General features: G+C 56.0%; 1 protein-coding gene across 5 annotated transcripts in view; it reads left to right on the top strand.

The window, feature by feature from the left end:
- Positions 1 to 26,073, top strand: part of RIMBP2 (RIMS binding protein 2) — a 72,870-nt gene that overhangs the window by 12,132 nt on the left and 34,665 nt on the right. For all 5 annotated transcript variants that reach the window (XM_029234231.1, XM_029234212.1, XM_029234246.1 and 2 more), the window contains 5 exons: positions 7,619 to 7,814; positions 12,353 to 12,498; positions 14,025 to 14,101; positions 19,452 to 19,561; positions 21,929 to 22,738. In XM_029234231.1, the coding sequence (XP_029090064.1) occupies positions 7,619 to 7,814; positions 12,353 to 12,498; positions 14,025 to 14,101; positions 19,452 to 19,561; positions 21,929 to 22,738 (1,339 nt within the window). The remainder of the gene's footprint in view (positions 1 to 7,618; positions 7,815 to 12,352; positions 12,499 to 14,024; positions 14,102 to 19,451; positions 19,562 to 21,928; positions 22,739 to 26,073) is intronic.

The following is a 26,073-nucleotide window of genomic DNA, read 5'->3' as shown; positions in this document are numbered from 1 at the left end:
AGTTTGGCGTCAGAATCCAAACCCTCCACCACTGCACGGCAGCACCTTCTGACCTCGGAATCCTGACCTCCCTGCGAGGTGGGGTCAGGTCTCCTGCCAGCAAAGCCGTACCAAAAGGTGGATCAGCTCCCGCAGCAGCCAGACTTGGAAACGCTGGCCGAGCAGCCCAGCTGCCCTTCCCCAGCAGCAGCAGAGACAGGAACGCACGCCACGCGGCCACAAGTGACAAGAGTGATGGAATTTAATCCTTTTAATACCACCCAGGGAGGTTGATATCAAGCTCCTCATTTCGCTGATCAAAAACCAAGGCACAGAGACGCTGAGCCACCTGCCAAGGACACACAGCTTCTAAGAGCAGAGCCTAGGCCCTGAGGGTCCACGGGTAACACCATCTCAAGTCACTGAGAAAAGAGTGTGCAGAGAAGAGATGGCCCATGACTGTGGGGCCCGTAAACCCTAAATCCTGTTGGGTTAGGAGGCAGCGAGTTCTGGGGTCCGTTGCCAGGGGACTTTCACCCATGGTGAGCTGCTTCCCGCCAGTGCGTCAGTGCTGAGTGCTTCGCATGTGCGTCTCGCATGCTTTGTGGCTAATTCTCCAGGGCTCCTTCCTAGGTATTTATGGCCTCCCAGCACTTGTTGCCGTCCTCCTGGACCAAGGCATCCACCTGCGGGCGATGCCAGGACGAGCCTGAACAGGCTCCATTCATCCCTGAGTCTCATTCGAAAGGAGACAGGGCTCATCTGGAGGCAAGGGTCCAGCATCTGAGTTGCACGGTGACTCTCCTGGTCCCTGGGCTCCTTTTGCTTTCATGGGTCCCTTCTTCCATAAAAACATTAAAATTATATTTTACATCTGCTTAGGTGCAAAGACGAATATAATCCAGGTTGGATTCATTATTGTTATATTCAGTTTTCCTCTGATTTTAAAGGAAATTAAAATGAAACCATTTCTGCGGGTCCCTAAACAAGGCCTCAGGTGCCCTCTGCTCCCTGGCTTGTGTTAAGATGCTCAGTGACCGTCTGGCAAGGGAGCGTGCTTGTGAGTAAATGAATATGTTTGGTCCCATCGAACAGATGAACTTGGTCTCTGGTGCATGTGTTAGGTTAGGCCAGGGTGTGCTGCAGTAACAAACACCAAAGTCTCACACTCAATGCATAAAGGTTCATTTCTTGCCACTGCAGATATAGGAACACTCCACGAAGCTCCACTCCACATGGTGACTCAGGGATCCAGGCTCCCTGCATCTTGAGGCTGTGCCATCCAGAGCGTACGGCTTCCTGGTCACCATGGCAGGGAGACCTCTTCCGTGTCTCAGCTACAGAAGGCACAGGTGTCACCTCTGCTTACAGGCCGCTGGCCAGAGCTAGTGACCCAGCCCCGCTTCACTGCAGGGGAGGCTGGGAAGTGCAGTCTCCCTGGGTGGGGGCCTGGTGGCATGGCTCTGCCACATCTGAATTCTTGAATCTTTACAGGGCAATGCAATTTTGGTACTAAAGTGGACAGACAGAATATTAGCTAAGTTGAGAATCTGAGACGTGCACAGATAAAGAAGTTTATACTTAATGCTTTGCCTTTAAATCTCTTAAGAATTCTCAGTCCTCCGGGAATTGTGGGGATGGGGTCTCTGCCTCCCTAGGGTAGACTTGGCTACCCCGTGCCCATGAGTCTTAGCTGGAGGACGAGGTTGTTAGGGACAAAGAAACTGGGGCAGGTATTTGGGGATGACCAGGACTACCTCTGGCTCCAGCTTTATCTCCCTAACGCTCCCCTTCCCAACCGCAGTTGGGAGGACAAAAGCTACAGTCAATGGGAAGCCCCAGGTTTTGAAGTCTTATCAGTGAAAGGTGTTTATCTGTGCACAGGGTGCCTCTGTGACTAGTGCTTGTCTATACAGAAACAAAAGACTCAAATGATCCAGACCCACCAGCAGCAGAATTCACTGTGCTTTAGCTGGACAGTTTGATAAAGGCATTAATCGCGTGAACCAAAGCAAACGTTTAAGACACTTGTGTTTTGATAGTGCTGACTCCACACACATTAAAGGATGCGAAACATTAATTAAAAAGTCATCTTCACCCAAGTCTCCCCTTGGTTATTACTTTGTTACATTTTAGTATCAAGATGGCATTGTCCTGTAAAGATTCTAGAATTCAGAGCAATTATTTGTCAAGGTCCTGGAATTCAGAGCCGGTTCAGATGAATTGATGGGGTTTTTCTGTGTATATTATAGTTGCAGGCAAGAGCTGGGCGCGGGTGTGGGTATTAACCTGGCAGTGGAGGCTGTTTCTTAACTGGGCATCACCGTGGACGAGTATGGAGAGACCCTCCATGTCTCCCGCTGATGATAAAAAGTGGGGAAATTCTAATATACCTGCATGGGCTGAAATGCACCATCACCTTTGCTGAAAGCAGAAGTTCGGCCGTCTGAGAGACAAGGGTGATTGGGTCACTAGTTAGCCATCCCTCTGGCTCTGTCCTTTGCCCACAGGGACAAAAGATCTTAGTTTCTGCTTATGGAGCCCCTACCATGCCCGCCAGAGTCTGGACTTACAATTTGCCATAGTTCTGGAAGGCAAGCTTCTCTCCCATTTTATAGATGAAGAAACTGAGGCCCAGTGAGCTTATGTGACTTTCCTCCACACCCTCTGAGTGAATGAGGGAGTGGGGGGCTCTGGGATCTAGACACAGCCCAGATCCTGGAGTCAGAGAGGATTGGGTGTGTCCTGCCACTTACTGGGTGTGTGACCTTGGTCTTGAGTCCATCTGGCCTTGTCTTCCTTACCCATGCAACGGGCTCACACCAACTTACCCCAGGGAATCTCTCTGGCCATCAGCACTCAGGCATAGAGAGCCCCCGGTGGGCCCTGGCACACAGTAGGTACTCACTAAGCAATGAATAGCACCACAAATCTTGTTTACCCCTAAAGACACCGCACAGAACAACTTACTCCCAAATCACTCCCGCACTGCCTAGGACGCCCCTGGCTTGGCTGTGCTAGCGTGAGTGTTCACAGCATCCCTGGACCCTCAAAATGGTCCTGGTTTGGACACTAACTACAGGGCACAGTGCCCTACTCGTCTGCTCCCCTTTATGAAGCCTGGAAGTCAGATGAAACATGCAGGGCTTCCCCGGTGGCGCAGTGGTCGAGAGTCCGCCTGCCGATGCAGGGGACACGGGCTCGTGCCCCGGTCCGGGAAGATCCCACATGCCGCGGAGCGGCTGGGCCCGTGAGCCATGGCCGCCGAGCCTGCGCGTCCGGAGCCTGTGCTCCGCAACGGGAGAGGCCACAGCAGTGAGAGGCCCGCGTACCGCAAAACAGAAACGAAAACAGATGAAGCATACAGAGTGGAGGACCTTGGGAATGCTGGCAGGTGCATCTTTGAATGTGTTTTCCTTCGTCTTTATAAATACCCGCAGCCACACCTGCAAGTCTCTGCTGTTGATTCCAGTTGGAGTTTACTTGCCGGATGACGGTGCCGTCTGTCCCCGCTGTGGTCCGAATGCAGCCGCCCTCCGCTCTCGATGCTCAGGTGGCGGGTTAGGGTGAGGAGAAGCGGGGCCGGGACAAACCAGGATGGGGACACTCAAGCAGACTGGTTAATTCAAGCAAGCGTGGTTCCGCCCCACCGGTGTCGCCACCCAGCCGGGAGCTGATGGTGCCCTGAATCCTGAAATCAATCTTGACACCCCAGTAAGCCGGCCGGACCCAACAGTGGGCTTGCTGTTTGCTTTCTGCATCACTTGGAAGCAGTTCCTTCTGGTAGCAGCCTGGGGACCATCGGAGGCACTTAGCCCCAGCGGTCGGGCTCAGCATCAGAGACCCAGCCGCCGCCAGCTACAGCCAGGCCCGGGGAGGGTGTCCACGGAGGCTCTGGAAGGGACACCTGCTTCCTTCCTGGAAGCGGGGAACAGCAGGGAAGCTTGGTGAACTTTCCAGAGGGAGCGCTCACCTGTGGGATGTTCTTCCGGTTTAACGGGTCCCTACGCCTCATCTCCTAGTTGTTCAGACCGTTTCCCCCCGAAATTAGTGAGAAAAGGCATCTGGAAGCTGCCTGACTTTTGGGAATCGTCATCCTGCTGTCTTGAAGCCGTGTCCTCGGATACCCAGAGGAGAAACAAAGCAAGGAATTGATAAGAGAGGGGCAAAGAATTAGGTGTGATCACGCAGGACTCTTAGAATCTTTGGGGTAGAAATGCCAGGTGGGAGAGGCTTAGCCCTACAACTTCACTCCCGAGTCACAATGGAAGCAAGTCTCAAACCAAATTGTCGCACGTGTGCAGACGTGTATTATGAAACGCTTGTTGACAAGAAGGCACGAAGTGGCACATCCCTCTTCTCTGCCCCTTAGGAGCTTCCTCCACCAGCCCCCTGGTCCCCAAGATCCTGGGGGTTTGCCTCGCTCCTCCTCTCATGGGCATCTCCCACCACCTCCGGGGATGTTCAATTTACAAAGATGGTTTGACGTCAGCTCCGATCCACCTGCTTCCAGGACCCTCCCCTCATCAGTCACATCAGAGCCGGCCCCCTTTCTACAGGCTGTCCTGTGCCAGCTGCCGGGGAGAACCGCCTGCCACAGTCCCCATCAGTGAAGGGGACCCTGAACAAAGAAACGCTCCCTGGAAGGAGGCCCTCCAGGAGTTGGGGTCCTGGCCGGCCGGCAGTGGTGCCCAGGAGATGGAGTTCACTGTAGCACCTAAAACGTGCAGTTCAGCACCCCTGCGTGAGCCCCGACCTTTCTCTCTGGTTTGGCCTGAGTCCCACAGGGCCTGCTGGGAGCACACAGCCTGCCCTCCTTCCATTCTGTGCGGCCCGCCCCCGGTCCCAGCAAATCAAGAGCTCCCGTCAGGGGCCTGTTTCCAGGCACCTCGGATGCTCGACCTCCATGTGGGCTCCTGAGACCTCGGCCGCTCTAACGCTCAAGGCTCCTGATCTGATGTTCCCACAACGCCAGCTTTTCGTGTACCGCCTTTGAGATTTTCTCCGTGATTATTTCGTATTTTCTTTAAATCCGTTCACTTTCTAAAACTCTCTATTTTGAAATAATTTTGAGACTCCCGAGAAGTTACAAAAATAGCACAGATGGTCGCTGTGTACCTTCACCCACCTCCCCAAGGACAGCGTCGTAGGTGACCAGAGTACATTGTTGAAACCGGGAAGCTGACACAGGCACAGTTATCAGTAACCAAACTACAGAGACTCACTCTTCGCCCTTCCTTTGATGCTTAATTCTACGGAATTTGATGGTACATATAGATTCATGAACCGCAACCGGGAATACAGACGGCTCCACCCCCCAAAGACACGCCCTCATCTTAATTCCTAGTACTCGGACCTTCCCCCCAACCCCAGACCCTGACAACCATTGATCAGCTCTCCACTGCTTTAGTCTTGTCATTTCACGAATGTTACATCAGTGAAAAATCTATCTGCTTTTTGGGTTGGTTCACTTTTCACACACGCGTGACATGAAGGACCTGATTACCAGTTGTCTTTTTCTTGTGCACATTACAATGAGGATGTGGCCATCTAAATGGCATTTGCGTTCTTCCACGTTCACCTGACACCCTCCCACACACGCCACCAGGGCACCTGGCGGCACACCTGGATGAACAGGTGAGCTCAGGCCTCTTCTAATGCCCTTCTTGCCTGAGGCTGGGTTGTTGGCGACTGTTCCCTGCCTGAGGACCTGTCGCTCAGCCCTGGAGCAAAGTCTTCAGGGCTGAGCAGGGAGAGCCAGAACCCTTGGCCTTGAGGCATCTGATGCCGCCCTCCTGGGGTCACCGCTGCTCCTGGGCGGGTGCCGCGTCTCCCCGATGGGGGGTGCCCGGGCGGGAGGCGGATCTCGCCACGTCCCCACCTGTGCCCAGGGGCGCCCGGCGTCACTTCTGTGCCTTCCTCGGTGGTGACAGCAATCGTAGCCAAGCTCATTCAGCCTTTTAAGAGAAGAATCCTGCTGATTTTGTTAAATGCATCGAAGAAATTAATTATTGGTTTGGGATTTGTTAGGTCTATTTTTAGAATTCCATGATCTCAGACATAAACAGCACTTCATTCTGGCCTAAGGAGCTGAAAAGCTTAGCACCAGTGGAGGAGGGACAGGGAAGGGCGGGGGGTGGGGGGCGGGAAGAGGAAGAGAGCATCGGTCTACCACTGTCTGCATCCCTGCGTGCACACCGCCATGAGACCAAACATCTCTCAAGCCCCGACTTGGTACCAAGCTCTAGTCCGAGTGCTGAGGACACAGCGGTAGAGAAGCGGACAAAAATTCCTGCCCTTGTGGAGTTGACATTTTAGTGGAGGAAGCCAGACGGTGCCCACGGTTAATAATACAGCAGATGGGATTTTCCACTTATCACAGACTGAGGAAGGGAGACGAGGCAGGACCTCCATGCAGATGAAAGAAGCTGCTGCCTGTAGGAACGTGATGCCTGCAAATCAGGGGGTCCCCTCTTCTCTGCTTCAGCAAACAGTTACAGAGCACCTGCCATGTGCCAGTGCTATGCAGCGCGTTGTGGGTGTCTCAGGGAACCAGAAAGCACAAGCTTGGCGCATAAATGATCTAGTCACGGGGGGCAGACGAGAAGTAATCAGGGAGCTACTGGAATGTGTCAGGAAGGGAGCTTGCAGGGGAGGGGGCAGAGCGGATCCTCCCTGTGCCCCTCCTCCCATGGCCCAGGGCAGGGAGTTCTGACAGCAGGAGAAAGGGCGCCAGGGGAGGAGGTGTAGGGAGTGTGCACCACGGTTCCCCAGGGAGAGGAGAGTGGCTGGGTCACGCCCACCCAGCTGAGAACCCAGAGCAGGCAGAGATGGGGGTTAATGGGGGGAGCTGCCCATGGCACCCTTTTCTGCCGCGTGTGCCCAGGGGACACTCCCAGCTCCCTGGGGGTTAATGGGGGGAGCTGCCCAGGGCACCCTTCCCTGCCGCGTGTGCCCAGGGGACGCTCCCAGCTCCCTGGTGCTCCCGAGATGTCTCCGATGTCTGCAAATGGCAGCGATGTTGCTAAGCCAGTCCAGCAAACAGCACTTCCCTTTAATGCCAAAGCGGGGTGCTTTGGGGTTCTGCAGCTTACGAGAAAACTGCATCCAGGGGTTAGCAACGGAGCTGTCCGCAAAGCTGGGCTGTGTCACCGCCTCACGCTCCAAATTTCAAGCAGCTACAGTGAGGCGTGCCAACCGCAAAGCGCCCGGGCTGTACACAGAGCCCAGAACAACCCGCTGTTGGCTGCTGGGATCTGAGTGTTTGCAAGGTTTCTCGGCTCCTGTGCTTTCCCACGTTCGCCCTGAGAGGAAACCTGGCCGACGGCCAGGGTGCACAGGAAGCTTAGTTTGTTCAGACACCGTTCTCCCGTGGAGCAAAGAGGCAGCCCTCCTGCACACACAAACACACACTGTCATTAACACATGCACACACGGCACTCAGTCCTGCGCACACCCATGCGACACACGTGCACACAGTACACACGCACACGCACTGTCATCCCCCCATGCACACGTGGCATGCATTCTTGTGCACACGCGTGCACACACACGCACAGACGCACACCTGTGCGCAGACACGCGGGGCCCCAGCAGGCCAGGCCGCCTGCTGACCGCGGGTCCGGGTCTCCGCGCGCAGCGCAGGGCACGGGAGCTAGAGGAGAAATGCCGCGCGCAGAGTGAGCAGTTCAGCCTGCTGTCCCGGGACCTGGGTCGGCTCCGGGAGCACGCGGGCGAGATCGACCTGCAGGGAGGCAGCTCCCTGGACGTACCCTCGTCCCCCGGCAAGCCCTTCCGGAGCTTCATGAACGGACTGGCTCCCTCCATTGGCAAAGGTAAGCGCCTGGGCCGACCGACCTCCTCCCTCCCTCCCTCCCTCCCTCCCTCCCTCCCTCCCTCCCTCGCACGGCAGCCGGGATGGAGAAGGGGCGCTGGCAAGGGTCGGGGGTGGAGGTGTGTGACAGAGCATCTCACCACACCCAGGGCGGTGACCAGCCTAGCAGGCCTTGGGGCGGTACAGGCCAGCCGGCGTCTCCCACGTCCACCCCACACGCCAGACCTCGTCCTAAGCCCTTGACGCGTGCCGACCAGCGTGGCTTCGCACACGTTCTGAGCCCCGTTCTACAGACAACACGGGTGGAGGGGCTTAGTGGGTCACCCAGCCGGGCGGTGAGCCGGGACTCGGCCCCAGGGGTCTGGCTCTGGGGTCTACGCTGGGGTCTGCCAGGTGGGCTTCTCAGCTTCCCTTGTTTCCCCTCTTTTCATCCAGTGACCTCTTGTTGACCTTGTGATGTACTTGGCACTTCCCTTCTGACAAAGGCAGCGGTACTAACAGCGGTGAATTTCAACGCCCTCCCATCACGTTTGTGTTTAGTATGCAGAGGTGGGGGCAGGGAGGTTTGAATTTGAGTGGTTGAGGGGAATTTTGATCCCAGAGGCATTGAATTTAACGTCATGGAAGGTTCCCAGTGTAGGCAACAGAGTACCCTGCTCAGTCAGGGAGCTTTCTCTCCACTGAAGGCTGAACGGGTCGCAGGCCCAGTTTTATCCTCCGGTAAAACAGTCGATGTTTTCAAGTTTACTGGAGATGAGTGTCACATACTCACTCTGGAATTCCATAAAAGAGAGAGAATTCCCACATCTCTCCTGGGTCTTGTCAGAACGTAGGGTAAGTTCTCTGGACGCTTTTCATTTGGAAAACAAGGTGATGCTGCCTGTGTCTTGATAAGTCATGTTTCCTGGCTTCCTGCTCCCTTCCGGCGCTGCTCATGCGTTAGGAGAATGCTAAGTGGCCACGAAACACAAGACAGGGGGAGAGGGGGGTCTGGACACCCCCCCCAACAGACAAGTTCTGAGCACAGGGTACCCCCCCAGGCCGCGATGCTGAGCAGATGGCCAGGCCCTGGGTGGAGCCCCTCTGGGTGGGGGGAGCACAGACAAGAAACAAGGGGACAGATGAGTGACTAGGCAGCTTCCCACTCAGACAGACGCGGGAGGTCAGGTGACAAGAGAGCAAGTGACCCAGGGCCACTTAGACGGGGTGGTCAGAGAAGGTTGCCTCCCAGAAATGAAGCCCGTTTCTCCAGCTCCCACTGGGTGAGAAGCTTTGGGGCTGCAGGTTCACGTGATCTCGGCCATGCACGTTTTTCAGGGTCCCCGGGTCGCGAGCAGTCGGTAAGTCCCGGGACTCAGCATAACGTTGTGTCCTCCTGGCTCAGAACTGTTCCGGCGACACAGGACAGACACACGGTGGGCCCGCAGAGATGGGCGCCCGGAGGGATCCACGTGCAGACAGCCTGTACCTTTTTCCTCTGGGAGGACCACCCAGAGCGCCCAACGAGCAGCCACCCGCGTGCGGTGGTGAGGCCCAGGGACGCCCAGTAGAGATGCAGCGTCCAGGGTCCACCGGGGGCTGGTCACGTGGGCACCTCTGCCTGGCACACACCAGAACCCCAGGCCCCCCAGAGCGAGGCAGGCGCTTGGCACACACCAGGCCGCGCATACAGGCTGGTTACAGGGAAGCACCCCTGTCACTTAGGGAGCCTTTCCTATTGGTGCAGGAACACTTTAGAAGCTGTGTTCCCGGATACAGCCCAGCCCAACTTGCAAGCAGGCCCTTCTAGGAGTAGCAGCCGGGGGGGGGGGGGGCGCTACGCGAATTCCTTGCAGTACAGCATGAGAATGTGTTAGTCCAGGACGAGCTCGTGGGTCAGTGGGGGTGGGGAGGAGAGCAGTGATTGACCTGGTTCAGTCGGTGTTGAGATGATCCGGAAAAAAGGATCTAATTCACGACGGAGGAAAATGGATGCTAAGAACAAAACCAACAAAACCCAAACAGGACGCTGTCTCCGATCCCGGTAGAAGAATAGGTTTGCACCAAGGCTTCCGTTCAGCCACTTGGAAGAGCCATCGTGATAACAGACCAGCTCATTTAATAAACGCTACCTCGCCCACGGGGGCCCCCTGCTGGCAAAGCCAGACAGGCTTGGCATCACCCTTGCCGCATCCTTGGTGTGCCAGCATCACTTGGTCGTGGGAGGAATGCCTGGTAGGCCTGAAGTCCCCCTCAAAGTCATTCTTTGACGGCAGATGGCAGGGGCCCCTTTAAGGGTGAGAGTGACAGGGAGCTGGCCGCTGGGCTGGCCTTTCCTCCTTACGCAGGAGGGGAGGGTGGGGGGGGGTGGGCAGAGGAGCAAGCAGGGCCAGTGCAGGATCAGAGCGGGACCCGGCAGGTGTGCTGTGCATCCCCTGGGGGCCTCCTGCCTGAGGCTGGGTCCGCCCAGGGTTGAGGAAGACAAGGACCGCTTGACCATGAGTCCCTAAGGGACTCACCTTCTGTGCAGTAGAGTCACATCTGCAACCAGCAAGGCAGAAATCACACAGGGACAGAATCATCCCTAGAAATCTCCTAGGAAGGGGGCATGTCATCTCCCAGGGCTGCCCCTACACAGCCAGTTTCCTTCCAGTATTGGAGCTGGGTTTTGGTGAAACACTGGATAAAGTCATTGATTTGACCTTAGTGGCCATATTTTCCAGAAAATGCATATCTTGAAACACGCGGAGCATGAAGGGGTGTGCAGTTGAGGGCACTGCATGATTTTGTCTCTAATCTCACATTCACTCAGAGAGCAGAAGGGCAGGTAAAATGCCACATGCAACAATATATTTTTCTCTAGACAACTGGATTTGTTTAAGTTAAAATGTGAATATGAGGTGACTCTACTATACTCATTTCACCTTTGCTGGTGGTGTCACCCCCTGCTATTCCCGGCAGCAGTGTATCAGTCAGGATGGGCTAGGTTCAGCTGTAGTAACAAACATCCCCAAATCTCAGGGGCTTGAAACAGCACAAGTCTCGTTCTCGATCACACTGCACATCCATCTCAGTTTGGCTCAGGGAATGGGTTCCACACTCTCTTCACTCGGGAATGCTGAGCCTCTCCCATCTGGAATGTTCCATTGCAAGGGAAAGGAAGCATAACAAATTAGACACTGGCTCAAAAAGGCTTCTGCCCCAAAGCAGGACACGTCTCTTCCACTCACAGTTCGTTGGCCTGGGCGAGTCCTGTGTCGGGGTGAAACACCTCCCCTGCAGCACTGAAGCACCCTGCAGCCAGGCCACACCCTCCGCCGGCTTTCTGAGGGAGTCAGTTAATTCAGTAAATATTGACTTTGCACCTGCTGTATGCCAAGCACTGGCTGCTGTGGTCATTAGGGGTCCTGGGCAGTGACCAGAGCCAGGCTGCTGCGCTCTGGTATATGGCCTCCTAGCAGGGACCCCGGATCCACTTCAGCATCAATTCTTTGTTGCAGTGATGGTCCCCCGAGGTTCTCAGTTCTCTTAATCAGCTAGGGGAGTGGGGGTTCTCCGGGGGTGACTTCTACACAGCCTTTGTGGGAGCACTTCTCACCCTGTATGTTTTTCCTGATTTGGGCTCAGCGCGTCATCTTCCTCAGTGGAGCTGTCCCCGTGATGGGAGAGCCACAGCCAGCCAGAGACTAGACAAAGCCAGAAAGGAACATCCACAGGCCACCAGGCAGTGAGAACGTGGGGAAGGGAAATGGTTGCTTCTGTCATTCACATCTGATCCTAAAGAAACACGCCTGACTTAATCCGACAGTCCGGGCCAGCATTGGTCAAGGTGCTCAGTTCTCCCCGCCCTGCCACATGTCACTGGGCTGGGGCTCAGCGGCCCCATGAGGACAGGATGGGCAGATCTGCTTTGGTCCTAGTGAGTCTCAAGAATAGTTTTTAGCCATAAACCTGACCATTTGGCCACTTTGTGTATAAGTCAGGTCTCTTTCAGTCGTAAGTGACAGCAAAGCCAGACTAAACTGGTGTGAGCAAAAAGGAATTTATTTATCCCATAGAGTAGGTGAAGAGCCTAGGTTTAGCCTCAGGTACAGCTGGATTCAGGGGCTCCAGCCATGCCACCTGGATCCAGTTCCTCCCTCTCCGTCTTCCAGCTCCTCCTTCTACAAGCAGTCTCCATTCTCAGACAGACTTTCCTCCTCCTGGTGGCAATGTGGCTGCAGTATCACTGAGTCTCATCTCCTCTCCATTTTAAGCCAGAGAAAAGGAGAGCCTCTTTGCCCATGACTCCCAGGAAGTTCTCTCTGATTGGACCTTCCCATCTCCTGTGTAACGCCACCATCTCCACCAAACAATTGGTGTAGCCAGGCGTGGACTCTGCTGGATGGACAGCCCAGAGCCGGGGGTGTAGATGAAAAGTGGGAGATGGGTGGGTCCCAAAATAAAAGTCCAAGACTGATGCCAAAGACAGGGAAAGACCCACAGGGAGGGCAAATGACCAGTGCACTTTGATTATTTCCTTGGTGTCTCCTCTCAAATTGCTCCGATGTTGGTGTCCAGGTCAGGAAAGCTCCACTGGAAGCTGCACTGTGATCGGTGAATCTATCCGGCCCCTCCCGCTCCCGGGTGACAAGCCAGAACCTCTGTCCATCAAGCCCACCTTTCTGTCAAGGTCTGGTGGCCCAAGATGCAGATTTGAATCCGACGTGAGTCCTGTCCTGGCTGAGGCAGCTGCCCCACTGCGCCGTGATGCGGGCTGTGGGTGTTGGCAGCCCTCCCCCTCTCTCCCCAGCCCCCCTTGCTCTTGCCTTCACCCCCATTCATTGAGCACCTACTATGTGCCAGGACGTGTGGCCCCAGTTTACAGACGGGGGCGGGAGTGTCCCTGCTCTCATGGGCTGAATGACCATAAGTAAGTCAACACCAAAAGTCGGGTAACAGCGAGTGTCGTGTACCCAACAAGCCGGTGACCCGGAGGGATGAGGTGAAGGACAGGGCGGCCCTTCTTGGCCACTCGTGGTCTGTTTATCCGTGAGAAGGAGCCCAGGGGAAGCCCACTGGGGCTGGAGAGGAGCTGGGAGCTGGGGAGGGGGCCTGAGGCCTCAGGGAAGCTCTCGACTTTTGGTCCAAGTCCAGGGGGAACCACTGAAGGCCCTGAGACGGGGAGTGCCGTGCTGTGACCCCCAGGAGAGCCCTCTCCCCGGTGCGGGAGTGTCAGGAGGGACCGGGCCCTCTTCTCCCGGGGTGGGCGGGGTTCATGGTCACTCCCACCCTCCCCTGGTGCCCTTTCCTCCCTCCCCAACCCCAAGACAGTTGTAGCCGGTGTAAGGAAACCCCTATAGGCAGCGTCCCGGTGCCGGCAGACTCGGGCCCCAGAGAGGAGCGGGGCGGGGCGGGGGGGGTATCGGGAGGAAGCAGCCCCCGTGTCCCTTTTTCTGATCAGGATTCCCGGGGGCACCGGGCACCATCCACGCGTGCGTGCTCCCCTCCCTGCACTGAGCCCTTGAGGGCTGAGGGCACAAAGCATCACCTAAATGTGTCCTCCGAGGAGCCTGGCAGGGTCTGGGGCAGTGACGTCTCGGGCCTTAAATTATGTTGGGGGATGGTCCTTACCTTGAGTCCAATTCTGGGTGTGGGAAGATGAGGTCTTTTTAAAAGTAGCTTTTAATCAATTTTTATTGAAGTATAGTTGATTTACCATACTGTGTCAGTGTCAGCATAGTGATTCAGTATTTTTGCAGATTATACTCCATTATAAGTTATTACAAGGCAATGGCTGTAGTTCAATTTACTGCTGTACAGTAAATCCTGTTGCTTATCTATTTTATATAGAGTAGTTTGTATCTGCTGATCCCATACTCCTAACTCTTCCCCCATTCTGGTAACCACAAAATTGTCGTCTATGTCTGTGAGTCTATTTCTGTAGTGCGTATACCTCCATTTGTGTTATTTTTTAGACTCCACATAGAAGTGGTATCATACAGTATTGGGGGAGACAAGTTCTTTATAACTGTCCTCTGTGTGACCAAGAAGCCCGAAGGGAGGGACCCCGCCCCCATCTCTGGGTCACACCCAAGACCAAGAGCCCGGGTGTGGCAGCATCTCACGGGGGTCCCACCATCTGAGGCTGAAAAGCCCAGGGGGACCGTGGAAGGGATCTCCTGCGTGCTTCCGGCATGAAATGTGACGCCTACAGCTTCAGTGACCTGCACGTCCATTGTGTCTCCAATAGATGGATAATGAATGGAATTCCAATACCGCCAAGCAGAGATACTCGGGGAAGGTCCACTTGTGTGTCGCCCGCTATAGGTAAGAGCGACGGTCCTCTCCACGTCCTCTGGGCATCCGGAAGCGCGGGCAGCCTCTGGGCAGGTGGGGTGATGGGAGTGGGAACGCTCCGTGAGCTGAGGGGACCCTTCCCAGGTGCCGAGAGAAAGCAGCCAGTTCATCCAGGCTTTGGAGGGTGGCAAGGGTTTGTCCTGATAGAAAGAGTTTGGATAGCGTGTTAGTTTCCCAGGGCTGCCATTCAAAACTGTCACCAACTGGGTGGCTTAAAAACAGCAAAAACCCGTGCTCTCCCAGTTCTGGAAGGCCGAAGTGGGAAATCAAGGTGTGGGGACGACCAGCTTCTGCTGACTGTCAGCATCCCTGACATCCCTCAGCTGTAGGCTGCCTGCTCCAATCTCTGCTTCCGTCTTCATGTGCCCTTCTTCTCTGTGTGTTCCCTCTTCTTTTTATAAGGACCCCTGTCCTTGGATTAGGGCCCACCCTACTCCAGTATGACCTCATCTTAACTTGATCCCACCTGCAAAGACCCTATTTCCAAATAAGCTCACCTCCACAGGGGCCAGGACCTGAACGTCTCTTTTGGGGGACACAGTTCACTCCATGACAGGCAGCAAGCTGAAACTCAAAGAGGGGCCCCCTTGCCCAGAGCCTCCTGCTTGGTGCCTTTCCGGCATCGTCCCTGTCTGCCCGGTGCCTGGGCCACATCACGTAGCTGTTACAGCTGCAGAGCTGAGCTCCCATTGGAGGACCTGGGTGTCTGTGTCCACCAACGTGAGCCAGGCTGCTCATGCACGGCCCTCAGATTCTTTGTGGTTACCACTGAAAACTTTGAGATGGATGAGGGTTAGCCGCCTCCCTGCAACTTCCCTGCCTGGTTATAATGCAACAGGCGTTATAATGCCCAGAGTTTGCCGGGTGTGCAGACACGGATGAATCAAATAGTCACCAAAAGCAGACATAAAACAGACCTCCTGTATTTTATGCTCAGTGAGGACCTCTGGGCTCTTGTGTTTCCAGATGCCCCAGTGACCCTTTGCCTCCTGGGTTGGCCGGGCAGGAAGGGCAGTGTTCTGGGGGCAGACGCCACTGCCCTCTTAGTGGGCGACGGGCAACCAGAGTCCCCCGTAAGGGGACTGGACTGTGCACAGAGCTGTTGAGGAATCAGACCTCAGGAGCCGTCACCAAGGGTGGATGCCTCCCTCACTAGATCCTTAAAATCTGTCCGCGTGGAGGAGGTGGGGTGAGCTTCCTTTGAGCCCGTCTGCACACCTTCAGTGCCTTGTGCCTCCTCCAGTGAGAACCGTTTCTAATAACTATGCTGCCTGTCCGTGGATCATTTTCCGCTGATCCACTAATTTCACCAATGCAAACCCACTTCTGACGTCCAGATAATGGAAGCCCGTGGAGTAGCCGCCCTGGGCTGGGGCGTGCTGGATGAGGATGCCAGCCGGCCCCTGAGGAGGGCGCCCCCCATGCCCCCGCCTGCATCCTTCATAGGGTCCATGGGGACATCGCCATATCACTGGAGAGAGCATTGAGGACGCCAGTCCTGGGGCCCAGGAAGGAGAGCTCAGCCCCGCCCCATGTCTCGTAGGAGGGCGGTTCTGCCTTTGTGTGTGTGGAGCTGGGCTGGCACACCTGTTCAGGCAGAGCCCTCCGGGCCGGCCAGTTGGGGCCGCGGCCGGGATGCCGATCTGCCTTCCAGGTTTGTCTCCCTTGCCAGCTGGGCCCTTCCCAGCAATGAGCCTGGTCCCTCGAGGCTGCGGTGGCCCCCTGCTCCCTGGGCACGCCCTCCCTCCGCTCTCGTGGGGAGACCAGACCTTATTCTGGGGAAGGTGCCCAAGAGCAGAGGCACCCAGAGTCTGGATCCACAGCCAGCGTGAAAGCAGGCAGAGAGAGAGCCTGGGCGGTCAGCCGGTGTATAGCCGACACCGCGGTCCCCAGCCGCGGCCAGGGCGCTCGGTGAGCCCCACCGCCATCCTCTGCTGGAGCTCTGGGTGTTTTCCACCTGACGCCCGGCCAAATCAAACCACATCGTGAGCAGCGCAGACAATAGTCCCAGACAGAGTCGCGCGGATCTGAGTTCCCCAAACACCCTGCGGACCCTTGGAGGAGTGGCTCCAAGGTAAGGGGAGTTTGGGGGCGTTTCCCCCCCGGAGCTAAACACTGTCCTTACTCAGCACCCTGCTTTGAAGTTTCCCCAAACTGGAAACAGGAGAAGCCCTGCTCCCCATGGCCCCATCCCCTCCTCCCACCTCTGCTCTAGGAGCCGCCTGTGGAGCGGCCTTGCTTCCCCATCTCTTGCCCCCTCTTCAGCCCGGTGTCCCCTCCCCCAACAGCAGGACGAGCCTCGCTGAGGCTCCAGGGGGCCCCTCTCCAGAAGTGCGGCAGGCACCCGATGCAAGCCTCCCGCACCCTTCCTTTTAAACAGCTTTACTGAGGGGTCAGTCACATACCTTACAGTCCCCCCATTTTTCTAAATTGGAGTGCAGTTGATTTGCGATGCTGTGTTAGTTTCTGCTGCCCAGCAAAGTGCATCTGTTGTACATATACATGTACCCACTCTTTTTTAGAATCTTTTCCCATTAGACCATTACAGAGTACTGAGCAGAGTTCCCCGTGCTCTGCAGTAGCTCCTTGTTAGTTCTCTGTTTTACGTAGTGTGTCTGTGTCCATCCCAATCTCCCAGTTCGTCCCACCCCCCGACCCCCCTTGGTCAACGTCAGTTTGTTCTCTACATCTGTGACTCTCTTTCTGCTTTGCCAATAAGTTCATCTGGACCGTTTTTCTAGATTCCGCTTATAAGCGACATTACACCGTATTTGTTTTCCTCTTTCTGGCTTACTTCACTCTATGACGGTCTCTAGATGCAACGCACAGTACGTGCCATCCTTGCCACTGTCAAGTTGAGAACATTCCTGTCTGCTTACCAAGACCCCCGTTCCTTTCAGGTGTCAGCCCATCCCCTCCATCCCCACCCCAAATAACCACTAACGTTTCAGTCACTGTGGGTTCCCCGTTCTGGACATTTCCTTCCCGTCTTAGCATTGTGTCATCAAGGCTCACCCGCTGCAGCTCTGTCCCCTTCTATACCCGGACCACAGCGGACTTCGGGGAGACGGCATTTTTTGTTTGTTGTTTGTTTTGCGGTACGCGGGCCTCTCACCGTTGTGGCCTCTCCCGTTGCGGAGCACAGGCTCCGGACGCGCAGGCTCAGCGGCCATGGCTCACGGGCCCAGCCGCTCCGCGGCATGTGGGACCCTCCCGGACCGGGGCACGAACCCGCGTCCCCTGCATCGGCAGGCGGACTCTCAACCACTGCGCCACCGGGGAAGCCCGGGGAGACTGCATTTTATCCGTCAACCCCCGATGGATGTGGACCCCGTCGTCGGTGCACAGTTCCCCTCGGTGCCCACGGTCCCCTCCCCATGCTGGCCTCTTCCACCCTCTTTCCCACCAGCTGAGACTTCTCTTCCTGAGAGTGATGTGCGGCCTCCTGAAGCCTGGGCCCCGTCCCCTGTCTTCCTGCTCCATCCTCCCCCCTTGGGCGACCTCTTCTGCACGTGGACCACTCCAGGCTCCACCTGCAGCCACAGCCTCTCTGAGCCTAGGCAGCGTAAGGCGCCTGGAACTGGCCCCTGGGCCTCCCGTCTCCCCGCATCCAGCCCCGCTCCCGCCAGCGCCTGCCCAGTAATTGCACCCACATCTGCACCTCCTGAGGCCAGAAAGCTTCGAGTCCTCCGGGACCCTGCTCCCCTGCCCTCATACCCAGGCAGCCCCCCTTCCATCTCCTCTAAGGACACTCCCTGCCCAGCTAGACCCCATCCACACGGCATCAGAGGGACCTCTCTGCAAAACGCAAATGCGATCATGTCACTCCGTAGGTGACGACTCCTTCCCGATAGCTATTAGCTCTGGAGGTTAAATCCACAGTGATGTGGCCCCTCCAACCCACGGCCCCCAGCGCTCCTACCCTCACCCGTCCTTCTCCAGCAGCTGAGGGGACCCCGCTCCCATCCTCCTGGCCTTTGCACATGCCATTCCCTCTGCCAGAAACCACGTTTGGCTTCACTCCAGCTGCTGGGCTTTCACATCGTACATCCGTCTGCTTGGCTTTCCATCCCAATGCAGATGCCCCAGCAGTCACCGACTCAGTAAAACCCTCAGGGCGCTGGACGGCGTCCCTGGACCTCTGGACTCCGAGGAACAGGGCGACGTGGTGTGGTTAAACCCACGCAGGGTGAGGGTCAGGAGACCTTCGTTCTGCTCCCACCCACACCTCCTAATGAGCGTGTGGCTTTGGACAAGCCACTGCACTTCAGCTGGCCATGAGAATTGGGAATGAGAATAATATCATCTCTGCTCTCCTCACTGAGCGTCGGTGGGGATCAGATAAAACACACAGAGGAAAGTGCTGGTACCTCACGGGGCTGCTGGCCCCCAGGGGAGCTGCTGCGGCTTCACCCTTTGTGTGACAGGACACTGAGTGACACCCTTTGTTCTTTTTGTTTACGTGATCATCTCCCACGATCACTGATGTCACTTTGACTTTCTTGTTGAGTCCTTTCCTGTTATTTTAAATTAACTGACCCTTTACTTAGAAAATCAAAAATTCATCTCACGTGTTTTATCTGCAAGTTGGACATGACTTTAAAAAAAAATGTTAATTCCAATATTTTGAGGATTTGAGAAGTGGGCATTTTACAGTCCTAGTGGGGAGGGGAAGATAAAATGTGCATCCATTTTTAGAACATTTTGGCTGTACATACCCAAGACCTCTAAAATGTGCAGGTCTTTGGCCAAACAAATATACTACCTAGGGACTTATCTTTAGGAAGGAATATCAATGCCCAACATAGGAAATTGGTTAAATAAAGCATGTTAATCTCTTCAGTGGAGTATTATACAGCCATCAAAAAGGATATGATAGAATATTTCATGAGGGGAAAGATAATCATGTCATATTGCAAAGTGTAAAAAGTAAGCAGGTGACTAAAGAGTATATGTCGTATGATTCTACCTGTGATCGATAATATATATTGAACGATTATAGGATTAATTATTTCTTTATTTGCTTGCTGATTTGGAAATTTATTTAAAAATATAATTTGGAGTCATTTAGATGTCATCTGATACAAAGGACTCAGTGTACGGCTTGCTTCCAGAACTACCGTTTAGCATGAAATCTGTGTGAGTTGAGCTACCGATAGCCTGAGTTTTCAGTGCATTGACAATCCACGAGCACCGAACCATCGTGTGGGTCTAAAATGTCCTGGCGACAGCAGGGAGGAGGCCCCGAGCTCTGCAAGGGACGGGCTGGGGTCGGTCTCCATCCAGAGCATTACTGAATGGGTTTTCTCTCTCTCTCTAGTTACAACCCCTTTGACGGGCCAAATGAGAACCCAGAGGCTGAGCTGCCCCTCACGGCGGGGAAGTACCTCTACGTCTATGGAGACATGGACGAGGATGGCTTCTATGAAGGTCAGTGAGAGCGTGGCGGGCAGGGGGCGCACACAGGCCAGGCCAGGGCCGGGCCGCCCATCACTCCCGGCCGCCCCAGCCTCTGCTCTGACCCTCCCGCCCTCGGGAGTTACGAGGTGTTTGTTCCCCTTTTGTCTGATTCAGTGGGGTTTCCTATTTTTAACCCCAAGCAGCCCTCTGACACGGGGTGGATACCTTCTCATGTTCACGTCCACAGAGCTTCCCAGGAGCTCCTGCAGACACGTGGGGCTGACAGATGAGGGTCTCTCCTCCCCGCCTCTCTTACAGCCCAGCACCTCCTCCGAGGCAGGGCCGGGGACCCTTTCAGGGGACCTCGTCTGGTTCACAGCGATCCCACTGACCTTCAGCCTCTGTTGTTAACCTAGGGTGGTCCAGCCCCGTGTCCTGCCTGACCACTTCCTGCACCTTGCGCAGTGTGAGATCAGGAAATGGGAATTCCTCTGCCCAAAACTCATAACCTTGGTCACTTTTGTAGCTAGAGGATGAACATGGGACATCCCCAGGATCTTCATAAATCCAGATTCCTCGGTTGCCTAAACTCTCCCATTGCCCTAACAGAAGGGTCTCGGTTTCCTCCAGTCCTTCTGAGCAGAAAAAAATTGTTTCTTGCTAAACTAGCAAGTTTCTCTTGCGTGACCACCTGGAGCTTCCCTGGAGCTGATGGCCACACTCTTGACTCCTGTCCTAGGGTTGATGGGCCCCGAGATCAGGTGGCCTCCGCTGAGGTCAGTGAGCGGCAGCCCAGCCTGGGCTGTTTTTCTGAAGGTGCCAAAGCCTGGGGTCATTGAAATTCTTGGCTTCCATTAGTTACCGGAAAAACAGTGGCACAGCTGTGGGTAGGCCTCCCGAGAAATTTCACCACAACTGGTGGCAAAGCTGCTTGAACTCTTAACACAAATCCACACTGCCGTCACCGATGTGCGCACCAGGGGAGAACTGTGTGTCCAAGGCGGCTGCCAGGTAACCCTCGTTGGAATTCTCTAGAGTATTTGTGCCAGGCACCGTGCCCACATAGACTTTCCAGAGGCCGGATGAAAGGCAGGCGGCAGAGCTCAGCGTTCCGTTGTCCACGTGACAGTGGCAAGCTCACCTCCCCTCTCTATGCAGATGGTCGCGGTGGCCACCTTAAGGGGCGGCTGTGGCGATAAATGAGGAAGCAGACGTGGGGTCTGAGGATACGGCCTGGGACATAGGACTTGCTGTCACTCCCATCCTCCTCCTTCTCGGCGTTCCCTGTGTCAAATGACACTGTGTTTTCCGAGCATCCTCGAGGCAAAGACTGACATCTCAAGACCTGCCCCCTAGGTGGGGACAGGAGCAGAAACAGAGATCCTCATTGATCCTGGGAGACTCGGGACTGACTCAGTGGTCAGCATCCCTCTCGCCCGGGCCCGTCGCACGTCCCTTGACGTGTGCGTGTGTCTACTGGGAGCAGACCCCATCCTTCGTTCCACGCTGCCCAGCCTCCCGGGTCCCCGGACCCCCAGTCAAGCCCTTTCTGCGACGCGCCAGGGGAAACAGCCCTTTCCCGCTGGTGTCGCGAGATCACCCAAACTGTGTCATCTCTGAAGCTCCTCCGAACGCTTCTCAGTTTTCCACGGCTCTGCTCTCAGCAGGCTTCTGAGCCCCACGAATAAAGAGAACGCAAAGAAATTAGACCATTTCATGAAATAAAAAATGGTCCCCGCTGTGACTGCCCGCAGCCACGAGAGCTAGTTTGGTGGCATTTTTTGGGCCACTCAGCCTCCGGGTGGTTCTGGGACCAAATTGATCGTCTCTCACCAAACGGACACATGTCGGGAATTTCGCCAAGACAGACACATTGCTCGGCAAGGGGGCGGGGGAGGAAATTCACCTTTTAATTCCTGTTTGTGTGATCACCTAATCAAAAATCAGAGTAAGGTGTGTAATTTTTTTAGCCTCCAAACCCATGCAGTTTGCATGTTGTTTGTCCTTCTGACAGACTCTTACTGAGCACCTACTCTGTACCAGGCGTCCCTGTAGGTCTAGCAGGGAACAGAGTTCCCTGTCCTCCCAGAGCTTCGTCCCCGTTGGAAGGGGGGCGTTGACACACATACGCGGGTGGCTGGCCGCGGTGTGCTGGGCGCTATGGGGGAAGCCAGCCTCACTGGTGGGGTGGCAGATGGCAGGTTGGGGGGTGCTGACGCAGGGGCGGGGGTCCCGAAGAGGTGATGCTGGAGCGATTCCTGTAAAGGGCTGAGGAATCCACTGTGACCCTGCTGCTTTCCGTACAGCAGTCCCCTTGCGGGGAGGCGCAGACTCCACTGCAGGCCCTTGGGCCCCCATGGGACAGTTGGGCGGTAACCCTGTCCTCGTACCCCACAGGCGAGCTCCTGGATGGGCAGAGGGGCCTGGTGCCCTCCAACTTCGTGGATTTTGTCCAGGACGAGTCTCGACTGGCAAGCACTCTGGGGAAAGACCAGGATCAGAACTTCATCAACCATGCCGGCGTCGGCTCGGAGGGGGAGCGCATCCTGGACCTCCACTCCCCGACGCACACGGACTCCGGCCCCTCCGACCACGGGGCGGGGACGCTGGACACGAACATCGATGACATCGGAGAAGACATCGTGCCTTACCCTCGGAAAATCACCCTCATCAAACAACTTGCCAAAAGTGTCATTGTGGGCTGGGAGCCCCCGGCGGTGCCCCCGGCCTGGGGGACTGTGGGCACCTACAATGTGCTGGTGGACGCAGAGACGCGCCTGAGCCTGGCGCTGGGTGGCAGGACCAAGGCCCTGGTGGAGAAGCTGAACATGGCAGCCTGCACCTACCGCATCTCCGTGCAGTGCGTCACCAGCCGGGGCAGCTCGGACGAGCTGCGCTGCACGCTGCTGGTGGGCAAGGACGTGGTGGTGGCACCGTCCCACCTGCGTGTGGACAACATCACGCAGGTCTCCGCCCAGCTCTCCTGGATGCCCACCAACAGCAACTACAGCCATGTCATCTTCCTCAACGAGCAGGAGCTGGACGTCGTCCGGGCCGCCAGCTACAAGTACCAGTTCTGCAACCTCAGGCCCAATGCGGCTTACAAGGTGAAGGTCCTGGCCAAGCCCCACCAGGTGCCCTGGCAACTGCCCCTGGAGCAGAGGGAGAGGAAGGAGGCCTTCGTGGAGTTCTCCACGCTGCCGGCAGGTGAGCTGTCCTCCCGGGGTGGGGGGTCGGGGAGGAGGTAGTCCCCAAGGGAGGGGACACCGGGATGTCACCCTGTGCAAGGGGAGGGGCGGGGGGAGCGGAAGGGGAGCCGCTGCCGACAGCCGGCGCCGTCCCGGAGCATCCTTCGATCAGCCGGGGACCACGGAATACACCCACGCACGCCTGTGCGTGTGAGAGAGAGGGAAAGAGAAAACTTGGATTCTGTTCAGGGGCCGTGTTGTTGGAAATATTTAACGCTTGCGTCTGTAAGAGGCTCGTCCTACAGAAGACCGGAGGAAATGAGAGCACCCTGGGCAATTGGAGGGTTCCGTCTTCCCCGTGTCACCCGCTCCTGGACGTGCGCTCACAGAGAGGAACCATGGAGGGGGTGCCCACAGCGCTCTCAAAATTGTTCTCTCTTCTCATGTCTCCTTTTGATATACACACATATACGCATATATATCTCACACATACGGGTGAATCTGCGAAGACATGCAGTTCCATTGTGGATGCTATCTTGGGTTCCAGGCACCCGTCTGCTTCCTTCCCTGCACTCCCAGCTGTAACAGGAGGAGGAATGCACCCCTCTCCCATCCGCCCCCCCACTCTCTCCCAGGAAACTGTAAAGAGATGGGTTGAGATGGACATCCTCCGATTTATCTACGGGGCAGCCGCCACTGCCGTCTCCATGAGGTTCCGTCATGCTGATCTCGCCTGGGGCTCACGTACAGGGCAGCCCTTCTGAGTAAGGCAGCTGTGCGCAGGATGGGAGCCCAAACACCTGGGGAAGAGCAGCCTTCCTGGAGCAAAGAAGGTTGTGTCTGCAAATATATGTGAGGGCATATTTTGATACCTCGAGGGCTTATTTTAGTCCTGTGATGTTCACAGAATTCCCTGAAAATGCCTGTCACTCTCCTCGGATTTGTCTTCTGTGATTAATTAATCCAGCTCTGCCCAACCTCATTTGTCAGCAAGTTGACAAACAGTTCAGTGGTTCTCCAGGATCATTTCTACTAACTGCAGAAAGCCTTCCATCTCCATCTAATTGGATTTGCTTTTTATTCCATGGTGCTCTCCAGTCTTTTTGAACTCCATCATCAACTAGAGTCTGACCTACAAAGCAGCAAGGTCAGGGGCAGGCGGGACAGACATTACTTCGAGGAGGAAGCAGGTCTGAGTAGGAACTGATTTATGAAGGGTCGGTTCATTCATCTTGTAAGGTGATGCTGGGTTTCCTGCCTGCCTATCGGGATGTCAAATCGTGGATATTGGGCGAGTGAGGACTTGAGCTTTTCATTGGTTCCTGCCGTGAAGTCTTGTGGTCAGTGCTGGGGGGTGAAGAAACCAGAGACACCAAACCCAGAGACCCCAGGGCCTCCGAGGAGAGGCAAGAGCACGTACGTTGGGACAGCCGGGAGAGTCTTCGTGGAGAAGCTCACGTCGAGATGGAGAGGGACCAGGAGAAGATGCTGAGCCCAGGGCCTGTTCCCATAGGTTCACGCCCAATTCCTGGCTGTCTTAGTCAGCTCCGGCTGATGTAACGAAATGCCGTAAACTGAGCGGCCTATGAACAACACGCATTTATTTCTCACAGTCCTGGAGGCTGGAAGTCCAAGATAAGGCGTGGTCAGACTCAGTGTCTGGCGAGGCCCACTTCCTGGCTCCTAGACGGTGAAGACACTGTGTCCTCACCTGGAGGATGGGGTGAGGGAGCTCTCTGGGGCCTTGTTGATAAGGGCACGAATCCCGCTCATGGGGGCTCCCCCCTCATGACCTGATCACCTCCCACAGGCCCCTCCTCCAAGCACCATCACCTTGGGGGTTAGGATTACAAGATACGAATTTGGGGGGGACGTGCAGTCCACAGCGGACTAGTGCCTTTGCCTGTCCGGGCAGAGGAGAATTTGGACTGTGGAAATGTCACAAGTGAGAGGCATGGGGAGGGCAACCCCTGAACCTCGTTCAGCGTGAGCTCGTCGTCGGGCACGTGGCTGGACCAGGTGTCCCCACGTGATGGACGTCAGTGCGACCCCCCTCACCTCTCAGCCACTGGAGGGATGGGCTGGAGCTGGCAGATCACAGCTACACAAGTCTTCCCCACCCACAAAACCCCGGCCCTCCGCTGTCATTGCTCTCGTGGTAGAAGTGAGCACCCAGCAAACTCCCAAGCCAGTTTCAGTTCTTGACCTTCGCCCTTAAGAATAATGACCCATCTGTCATGTTTGAATGGACCGTCCAGGTAGAATTTAACTTCTGAAGCCGGTTGTAGGGAAGTTCAGAAGCCCCATATTGCAGTGTGTTGAGGGTGGCTTGCATCAGCCCTACTCAGGAGCTGCACTGAGCTGCAGGCCGGGGCTTCCAACACACAATAGCCAATAGCCGAGCAGCTGCCCTCGAACCTTACCTTCCTCATTTGCAAAACAAGGATGCGCTGAATTCACAGGACTGTTGTGCGGATCAAGTGATGTAAAGAGTCCAAAGTGAGTAGCAGAATGAGCTGCGCGTAGAAAACCCTCAGCAAACAGCCACTGCCCCCCACACAGAAATCCACGGGCCGGAGCCGCGTCTTGGAGGATGAAGCTCATACCTTCCTCCGGAAAGTTACACGTTCCTTTCCAAATAGAACGCTAGTTATGGGGGTTTTGCACCAGACAGACCCGGGGGAAAAGGAGCTGCCTGTGGGTTACAGGGCAGACAGGTGGTCCTGCTGTCCCCAAGAGCCACCTGGAAGGACCAGCGACATGACCCTGGCCTCCTTGTTGGTTGAAGTAGCTGCTCAAGACTTCCATGGTGAGCGCGATTCAAACGGGTTCGGGGGCAAAGGAAGCGGCCCAGCTGGTCAGCCGGGCAGTGTGTGTGCAGAGCCGGTGTCCAGGGCCGGGTGGCTTCGTCAGAACCGTCTCTCTCCAGCTTCTGGTTCCGTCCTGTCCCGCAAGGCGGTGAGACGGGGGATGTGCGGTCCAGCTCACTGCCCCCAAGTCTGATGAAGAGAGAGACGGAGGGACAGAGGGAAGGCGGAGGGAGGAGGGGCGCGGAAGAGGATGGAGAGGCGGCAGGGATTTCTTTCCTCTGCCAAACGCTGGGTCCTCGTGGCCGGCTGGCCTGGCCCGGGTCACGGGCTCCCCTGGGGACGGGGCACCCGTAAGCGGGGTTCCAGGAGGGCACCGCGCGTGTCCGGTAGCTGCCACCTCCTCACCCTCCTGCCCTGCTTTCACGCTTCATATTCTGCCCGCGACCCCTGGAGGCTTTGACAGAAGATCTCGTTTCCGGGCGCCCCCAGCCGGGGCGTGGTAGCAGCTCTTCTGCCAGAGGGCCGCGTCCTGAAAGCTCCTCTG

Source organism: Monodon monoceros, unplaced genomic scaffold (genome assembly GCF_005190385.1).
Source record: "Monodon monoceros isolate NGI ecotype Baffin Bay Population unplaced genomic scaffold, NGI_Narwhal_1 Super_Scaffold_1, whole genome shotgun sequence".
NCBI lineage: Eukaryota > Metazoa > Chordata > Mammalia > Artiodactyla > Monodontidae > Monodon > Monodon monoceros.
The sequence above is the reverse complement of the archived record's forward strand: the minus strand, read 5'-3'. Positions and strand labels throughout refer to the sequence as shown.